This window comes from Phalangium opilio, unplaced genomic scaffold, assembly GCF_054372755.1.
Source record: "Phalangium opilio isolate 3A_F unplaced genomic scaffold, DU_Popi_V2 ptg000537l_1, whole genome shotgun sequence".
NCBI lineage: Eukaryota > Metazoa > Arthropoda > Arachnida > Opiliones > Phalangiidae > Phalangium > Phalangium opilio.
Genome location: NW_028324243.1, coordinates 1,006,649 through 1,014,936, shown reverse-complemented (window position 1 = coordinate 1,014,936; position 8,288 = coordinate 1,006,649). Strand labels below are relative to the sequence as shown.

At 34.4% G+C, this 8,288-nt stretch overlaps 2 protein-coding genes across 6 annotated transcripts; one reads left to right on the top strand and one right to left on the bottom strand.

Annotated features, from left to right (window-relative positions):
- Positions 1-627: 627 nt before the first annotated feature.
- Positions 628-4,651, bottom strand: LOC149588703 (uncharacterized). Of its 3 annotated transcripts, none has more exons than XM_089862333.1 (5): positions 4,273-4,651; positions 3,783-4,176; positions 3,546-3,709; positions 3,347-3,412; positions 628-2,987 (listed from the first exon to the last, which is right to left on the bottom strand). In XM_089862333.1, the coding sequence occupies exons 2-5, from the start codon at positions 4,057-4,059 to the stop codon at positions 792-794; spliced, it is 2,703 nt and encodes a 900-aa protein (XP_089718459.1). In that variant the 5' UTR covers positions 4,060-4,176; positions 4,273-4,651; the 3' UTR covers positions 628-791. The 3 variants fall into 3 exon arrangements, with proteins under 3 accessions (XP_089718459.1, XP_089718460.1, XP_089718461.1); XM_089862334.1 differs by having other exon boundaries at positions 4,306-4,651; XM_089862335.1 differs by having other exon boundaries at positions 1,137-1,323; positions 1,392-2,987; positions 3,783-4,651.
- Positions 4,652-4,698: 47 nt separating this feature from the next.
- Positions 4,699-6,659, top strand: LOC149588702 (uncharacterized). 3 transcript variants are annotated; one of them, XM_089862337.1, is made up of 8 exons: positions 4,699-4,844; positions 4,926-5,141; positions 5,297-5,418; positions 5,475-5,679; positions 5,765-5,946; positions 6,012-6,051; positions 6,133-6,234; positions 6,504-6,659. In XM_089862337.1, exons 2-8 carry the CDS (start codon positions 4,937-4,939, stop codon positions 6,602-6,604), a joined length of 957 nt encoding a protein of 318 aa, XP_089718463.1. In that variant the 5' UTR covers positions 4,699-4,844; positions 4,926-4,936; the 3' UTR covers positions 6,605-6,659. The 3 variants fall into 3 exon arrangements, 2 of the variants coding, with proteins under 2 accessions (XP_089718463.1, XP_089718462.1); XR_016379892.1 differs by having other exon boundaries at positions 4,702-4,844; positions 6,012-6,434; XM_089862336.1 differs by having other exon boundaries at positions 4,702-4,844; positions 6,012-6,234.
- Positions 6,660-8,288: the final 1,629 nt, after the last annotated feature.

Sequence of the window (8,288 nt, the reverse complement as noted above, 5' to 3'; positions counted from 1 at the left end):
ATACTACGGTGGGCCCAATACATGCTGTAAAATCAGTAATTAACAATTACCAAACACTAGATGATAAACTCAAGAAATCCTTAGTCCAAAGTCACTATATAGCCCCCAGAATATACGCTCTACCTAAAATACATAAAACCCTCCTTAAATTTAGACCCAGTATAGGTTCGTCGACCCACCGGATCGCGAAGTACACCAGGCTAAAAAACTGTATTTTTTATGCCGAGAACATCCGCACACCTTAAAAAACTCGAAAAACCTGACGGACGAAATTTAGAAGTTCCCATTAGATTCTAACGACTTATTAGTGTCCTTAGACGTCGTAAGCATGTTTACAAAAGGACCTGTTGACGGAGCCATAGCTGAACTCAGACAACGCTTATTGCGAGCACATGGCAACCCTACCCTTACAAAAACATTCTAAAAGAACTCTAAGAAGTCCTATAGAGCTCTAAAGAGTTCCTATGGTGCTCTAAAGCATATAGATTGTGCTATAGAAAAACCTTTAGAATTTATTTTTTAAAATTCTAAGAAGCACTCTAAACAATGTTTTTCAAAACAATTCTATTAAATCTGTTTAAAATGCTGAAAAATATTCTTTAAAATGCTGAAAAATATTCTTTAAAATGCTGAAAAATATTCTTTATTTTTCACAATCTTAAGAATCAAAATTTATTTTTCTCAAGAGCTTTAACGAATAAATTTTAAATATTTATTTTCACCAATAGTATTTGAGTTATAAAGATAATTTAAAAAACTGAAATAGCTATATTAAAGAAATTTTACATCAATTAATCACATTCATAAAAGTTGGGCATTTCGATTACATAAATATAACCAGCAAATTTTGGAGTGTTTGTGCCAAGGACCAAAACTTTTTCTTTTATATCCGATACTGGGTAAGCCAATATTTTGTTGGTAAATTTGCATTTAGAAGAAATTTGATTATTCATTTGCGACTGGTGATATATTCTTAACTCTTTCACAATTGCAAAAAAATTGAAACTACAGGAACAATTAATTGAAAGACAGTTGCAGATGCCATCCTTTAACCTGTATAAACCTTGAACTATACCAAAGGACCCATTCTTTAACTTTATTCCGCAGTTGCATCTTTTGGCTACTTCGTGAGAACAAATTGTGCGACCAAAAGTCGTTATTTTTGTAAATTCCCGTGCAGTTTTCAAATTTGAAATGTTTCCGTTTCCCAAATATGGTTGAAAAGCTAATTTAACAGCGCTAGTTATCACACACTCTCTTGGTAAACCGTGAGCGAAACTTAAATCATTCACTATACAAATTCGTTTCAGCAATGGGTACCCTCTAAGCAAATCAAAGAAGTAATCTTGAATGTCTGATGCAGAAGTTGAAAAAGCTTTGTCAGATATTACCGAGATATGACTTAAAATGGCAAATTTTTCAGCTATTTGATGGGGCACTTTCTGTGTTCCATTAAAGAGTTTCATAAGCTTGCCATTCATGTTTTCAAACTGAAAACATGATACAGCCCATAAAGGTCCCCAATTAGTTGCAGTTTCGTGCAAGTGAAGAAGCAAATGGACATTGAAGGTCATAGTATCGTTTCCGTACAATCCAGAATATTGTTGAACAAATATTCTCAGATAGTTGGCAGCTTCTAGAATCATTTCAGGTGAAACTTTGGCTGATAGCAAAATTTTCACACTGAGCACTAAATTTATCCAATGTTTAAAATATATGTCAGGGAGGTAATTCTTTAAAATTACAGGTGAGTAAAAAAGGAGCCACGAACGCCATTCATTAGCGTGCCACTGTTTTCGATCTTTTATTGTTCTCGGTGTTCTTGTAATCTCGTCGATGGGCTTTAGCGAGAGAAATATGCTATCTATCTCATCAATTTTCCTTCCAAGGTAATATTCACGTTGATAGCTAGACGAGTCAAACCACATACATGACGTTGCTTTCACCACACCTTGACAGACAGAATGCATATAATCTACTACGAATCCATTAACTACGTTAAAATAATTAAGGAGCATTAATATAGAAAATCCTTTGACTCCGTTAACTGGTTTTTTAATTTGTATCGCTGTTTTTGCATTTCTTTTCATCTGTGCCTCGTCCCTTTTCTCAAATTCTCCTGCTTCGTATATTCTTGTATGACCGTCACCTCTCAAAACCATTTCGCCTTGGTTTAAACACCAATTACACCCGTAGGCTCCATTAAACTGATTTAAATTTTGCAAGGTACAACGAGCCACTGAATCACACGTCAAAGGCCCTGGGAATACTTTTATTAGTTTCTCCTTATTTGCACCTGCACGTTTATACTTGAAACCCTCGGATGACAGCTTATTTATTTGGTCTACAAATGGTTTTAAAAAAGTGTTCATGTCTGGTTTACCATTTCCAAACCACAAAGCAGCCAGCTGAACATCTTTTTGGCCGGAATATTCCAATTCATTGAGAACGTACAGTAATGGCCAAATATTGAAGTTAGATGAGTGAAATACAGGTACCCCGTCGGTATTCCATGTGATTGAAAGGTCATTCTTTCCCAAGCCCAATTTTTTGTAACAATATCCCTCTTGCAATGGATGCAAATTGGTTCTTGGCTTAAATTTCTCTTTGGTAGCCTCATGTTTTTGTAAAATTGTTTGAATTTGATTTTCAATATCAAATACGAGGAAATAATTTCCATTTTCCAAAGCTCTTTCATAAGATACCAAACACTGGCAAAACTGGCAACATTTTGACGTTTTTCCAATGTACGCACAACATTTAGCACAGTACATGTGAAATGTGAATAACGACTTTGAATGATCAAAATTTTTATAGAAGCGATATAAAGTTTGTGGTAATTCAGTATCGCTAGGCATATGAAAACTCAAAAGCTTTAGTAACGAAGCCGTTGCTTCTTTGCTTTCTTGGAAACGTATAATATGCGCCATAGTCAGCAACAGACTTTGTCTTAATGTGATAGATGAACCAGCATAGAGCTCTTCATCCTAAAAGAATAACATAAGAAAAGTATATTTCAAGCATAATAATAGATTTTTGTGTAATGGCCATAAAAAGCTTGCGTGCGTATAAGCATCCTTAATTGAATGCTTGCTTTTTAATCCTAACCAAAAGACCTCAAAGTACGGCTAAATTTGAGATAATTCTCAAAATTCACCCTCTGCACTACAGCTTTTTATCTCGGGATATAGCTTATATAATTTGACTTAATCTATCGTTACAAATAATTATATAAGATAAAAAACTTGAGCCTAGAGGAAATTTACTAATATTTGTAAACAAATTAATAATAGCATATAGATTAAGTCACATAATACAGCTGAAAGATATGTGGTTCTGCTTTTACTAGAGTGTCTTCATGATCTTGTTTCTCATCAACCCCTTCGGAGCCTGATTCGGAAATTCTATCACCCTATAAATAGGAAAATTACATTTTTTAACTGAACTTAGCGTTCACATGTCAGGTGTATATTTATTAAAAAACAAATTCAGTAAATAACTAACTCCTATTTCAGTCACCTATTTTTATACCATGACAGACTTACATCATTAGATTCGGTGGGATCTGAATTTCGAACATCGCAATAATTTGTTTCGGGCCCAATGTCATTAAACTGTGGTTGACCATCGAATGGAATGGAATGATCCGACGTTTTTTCAGACCCAGATTCACAATCATAAATACTGGAGTTTGTCGATCTAATAATATCTATAAATTTTAAAATTATAGTTTTAATTAAATAATAACCTAGGGTAAACAATATTTCCTTCTTGTTTTATACCTTGGGTAGAATCCACCAAACTGTCTGAAGATATTGTTGAGCTCGCGCGCAAGGTCATATGTTTGAGATGGTTATTTACTCCGATGGTAGATGTTGAGGGCTTGTTTAATACATCGAGAGGTTCATGATTCTGAACATTGGGATCAGGTTCAAAAACTAAATTCTTGCTTCTCTTGTTTTTAGCATTTCGAATTCTATATTCAGTCTTTCTTGGAATTCGGAAAACTCCAGTAAAATACGGCTGTTTCCAAAGACTTGACTTCGCAACTTTTCCCATTTCGTCTAGTGCCAAAAACCTCAACTGGACATTAAAATCTTGTATAGTCCTTAAACAGCTGATCCTTTCCGAGAAAGTTCCCGATGATATCTTCAATAATTTACACTCCAAGGCTTACTAATTCCAACAGGCAACAGCAGAAAATGTTTATTCAAGGCTTACTAATTCCAACAGCAGAAAATGTTTATTAAACATTTATGACCCTTATCTTACTTTATCATAAACTATCAAAAGTTTCGTTAATACCGGTTAATACCAATTAATTTTGAAAAATTAACTCTATTTGTTAAAATTAATAATATTTTGCTGGCAGGAAATATAAGGACCGCGGAATACTTTACAATTAAGGTTTATACGCAAGGAGGATTCATACCATTTGCACAAGGAGACCAGGCAATTTGGAGTGTAAAATAGCAGACGATTTTACACTCTAAGTCGCTTGGTCTCCTTGTGTTAATGGTAGGAATCCTCCATGCCTGTAAACATCTATATTCTATATGCTATATATCCTGTTCCAGTCAGCTAGTATGCGCGCGCCGTTTTACCCCCCAAAAAATTTCGTATTTCCTTCTTAACGGATCACGTGACGTCTGGCTCCTCGGCTCATGAACGCTGGATCTCTATATATCTGGCTGTGCCGTATTATTAACTTTTCCCGCTTTTTCTCTTGTACGGGAATCCCGAAACTACGTGTCCGACGCATATTGAACTTTAGAATTTATGCTATTTCGAAGTTGAATTTAAGTGCTTAACTACAAGAATTTCTTATTGCAAAATTTATTTAGGTAAGTTACGTACAAATGTTCACTAATTATTTATTAGAAATTCAAATTGCCTACGTTTGCACTTATGATTTTGTCTTTTAGATTAACACACAATGGCCAAGGCTAAAACTGTTTACTTTGTTGTAAAATGGAAAGACGATGATATGTGGGATGTTTTAAATGTAGAAGATATGTTAAAACATAATCGCATAATGAAAAGAAATGTCTTGGAAAACCCTGATAAATTTATTGGGCAGGAGTTGGATATTAATTGGAGTGATGGAAAACCTTTAGCTACGGGACTTTTGCTAGCCCATGGTAGGCCATTGGATTTTTAATGATAAATAAATCAGTTTCTTTACTGTTATCAAAACCCGGAAATTTTGTAAACAAATATCCTTATCGAGTATCGCCCTTTAATCCTAGAAGTCTAAAAATGAACCCTCATCAGGTCTTTAATTCTTTTTAATTAGGTAAGTTTTCCGATATGGAAGCTAAAAGGACTGAAATTGCTAACAGCAATTTGAGGAGGCTTAGTGATGACCGACCATCAATTAGTATTTCGACTGAAACAGCTGGCATTAGCAAGAATGAGGTAACAAATTTGGCCTGAATTTTAAGCATAAAACTAACAATTATTCTTGATTATAGAGGAAGAGAGTTAAAGAAGATCAACAAACATTATTGATGCAACAAGTATTGAACACTAGCTCCTCAGAGTTAAATTCTGACTCTTTAACTAAACCATTAAGCCCAATGCCTTGCAAATGTAATAAATATCAAACTTTGAAAAAAAAATACAAATTGTTGAAAAGGGAAAATTCAAGTAATTTGGAAAAAGTTGAAAGAATGAAAGGTTTGAATAATTACTATCGATCATTTAAAGAGTTCTTTTAATTTTTGGCTTATTAACTTATAAATATATCATTTATTTTATGTAGAGGGGAAAACACTGCTCTCCGAATTAAGAACATTAGTCGAATCTGCCAGGGAAATTATCTCAAGTAACGAGAATACTTTTCAATCATCAGTTACGGCTGGCAATGTATCTGCTTTGGATGATACCATCTCCACAAGTTCATCTCCTACATCTCGACCAAAAAATTCAGATGATGCTCAAAATGTAAGAAATCTTTAGCGTCTGATTGATATTATGATAGATGTCAACAAAAAAAAATATTGTTTCAGGTTATGGTTTCAATTGGAAACCTTGTAAACGTTAGTAAAGGTATATTATCCATGATGTTAAGAACTTCTACTGGGCCAACAGTTCTAGCCAGATCCCTCCTTATGCACTTATTTACAACAGAGGACTTGATAGGGAAGTCACTAACTGGGCGGCAAAGTAACGCCCATAAAGGGAAAGCACCAAAGCCAGGTCTGGATAAAATCAAATTAGAAGCAATTATTGGTAAGTTTAAAGGCTGTTGGTTCTAATCTAAAATTAATGAAAATACAAAAATTTGTATATAACTTTAAAACTTTGAACGGAATCTCGAGAGCAATGGCCATATGGTATATATGTGTTAATCTCCTGATTCTCTTCCTCTGTTGTGATTATTTCAGTCTGTAGTTTTTATTTACAATTAGCCTGATCTCACTCTCTTTGTGGTGACTATTTCCGTCTAAAGTTTTTTATTTACATTGAGCCTGATCAGGATCACCCTAAATATTTTTTAGGATATACAATGAAAAGATATCCCACTGCGACGAAAAGAGAAATTATGGATTCATTGTCAAACAAAGTAAAGGAGATAAATACTAAATATATGGTTACTTGAAGATAAAATGTAGTTTTATTTCAAAATAAACGGGTACCTAGCATTTTTAAACATGTGATGGTTTTTTATATTAATTTAAAGATAAATGAAAATTTATTTCAAATTCAGGAAACTTTTTAAACACAACCTAGAAACGTTTTAAAATAAACCCAGAAACTTCTTAAAATAAACCTACAAACCTTTTAAACACAACCTAGAAACTTTTTAAACACAACCTAGAAACTTTTTAAACACAACCTAGAAACTTTTTAAACACAACCTAGAAACTTTTTAAACACAACCTAGAAACTTTTTAAACAAAACCTAGAAACTTTTTAAACAAAACCTAGAAACTTTTTAAACAAAACCTAGAAACTTTTTAAACAAAACCTAGAAACTTTTTAAACAAAACCTAGAAACTTTTTAAACAAAACCTAGAAACTTTTTAAACAAAACCTAGAATCCAATCTATAGAATCTAAAGGAATTTCTAAAAATAATCTAAAATAATTCTTTATAAAAATGACCCATTTGCTAAAGACATTCTATTGATGTGTTCGATAAAAATTCTAAAAAATACGCTATAGATATTTTATATAGCTACTCTAAATAAATGTCTATAGAATGTTTTTGTAAGGGTATGGAACTTGAAGATTTAATTGATTTAATAACGTTATGTACCAAAAAACCTTTCTTTAGATTTAACGATAAAATTTATGTCCAAAAATCAGGCTTGGGCATGGGGAGCCCCCTGTCCCCGCTGTGACATTTGTATGAATAAACTAGAATCTCTCGCTATTTACACCTCTCCTAGGTGGGGTGGCGTAGCGGTTAGCGCTTTCGCCTCGCAGCAAGAGGATCCCGGGTTCGATCCCGGACTGTGGCACCGGGTGAAAAATCTGGGAAGAAATCCTTCTGCGTAGAGTTTGCAAGTTCTCTCCCCGCTTGTTAAAGAAGTTTTCCTCCGTGGTCTAACCCGGTTTCTCCTTTCCATCAAAACTTGCAGAGGTTAACGGTAATAGTTAGTATAGGGCGATGTCGGCTAGCTGTGGCATAGGGGCTAGCCACCACCCCTCTGTAAAAGGCGTTAGATAAGTGGCAATAAGTCGCAAGATGACTTGGCCCAATTAGCTAGCTAGCTTTATTTACACCTCTCCTTTTCCTATTACCTTCTGGAAACGATACGTTGATGACATCATAGCCAAATGGTGACGGTCACACACGAAAGCCAATTTACCTATTTTTCTCAAATTCCTTAACTCAATAGATCAGGATATACAGTTTACACTAGAAATAGAATCTAATAATTGCCTTCCATTGCCAGAAGCACTTATAGATAAATCTAACAATGTAGTTAATACTTCTGTTTCACTCCCTCCTCGCTGGACTTCCTGTCATCCCACTAATCAGAAACTCACAGTGTTCTACACTTATATGACAAGAGCAGTTAATGTTTGCTCCAATTCGACGACTCCAAACCACGAGGTCAACTTTATTAAAGCTGTAGCGGAAAACAGGGGGTTCCCTGGTTCTAGCCGGAATAAAGGTTTCGATAGAATCCTCAATAGGAATAAAATTTTCCTTAACACTAAAATGCAACCCGACCCCAAGACAAGTAATTATGTAGTGCTACCATATATTGGCCCCTTATTCAACGTATTGGCAATCGTTTTAGTGACAATAACTATAGACCCATTTTCAAACCT

Excerpts from the sequence above, each read along its gene's own strand:
- LOC149588703 (XM_089862333.1), bottom strand. The coding sequence starts at position 4,059 with ATGGGAAAAGTTGCGAAGTCAAGTCTTTGGAAACAGCCGTATTTTACT. Across the intron at positions 3,413-3,545 it reads ATCCCACCGAATCTAATGAT|GGTGATAGAATTTCCGAATC; the intron begins GTAAGTCTGTCA and ends TCCTATTTATAG. Across the intron at positions 2,988-3,346 it reads AAGATCATGAAGACACTCTA|GATGAAGAGCTCTATGCTGG; the intron begins GTAAAAGCAGAA and ends TTATTCTTTTAG.
- LOC149588702 (XM_089862336.1), top strand. The coding sequence starts at position 4,937 with ATGGCCAAGGCTAAAACTGTTTACTTTGTTGTAAAATGGAAAGACGAT. Across the intron at positions 5,142-5,296 it reads GGGACTTTTGCTAGCCCATG|GTAAGTTTTCCGATATGGAA; the intron begins GTAGGCCATTGG and ends CTTTTTAATTAG. Across the intron at positions 5,419-5,474 it reads CTGGCATTAGCAAGAATGAG|AGGAAGAGAGTTAAAGAAGA; the intron begins GTAACAAATTTG and ends TCTTGATTATAG.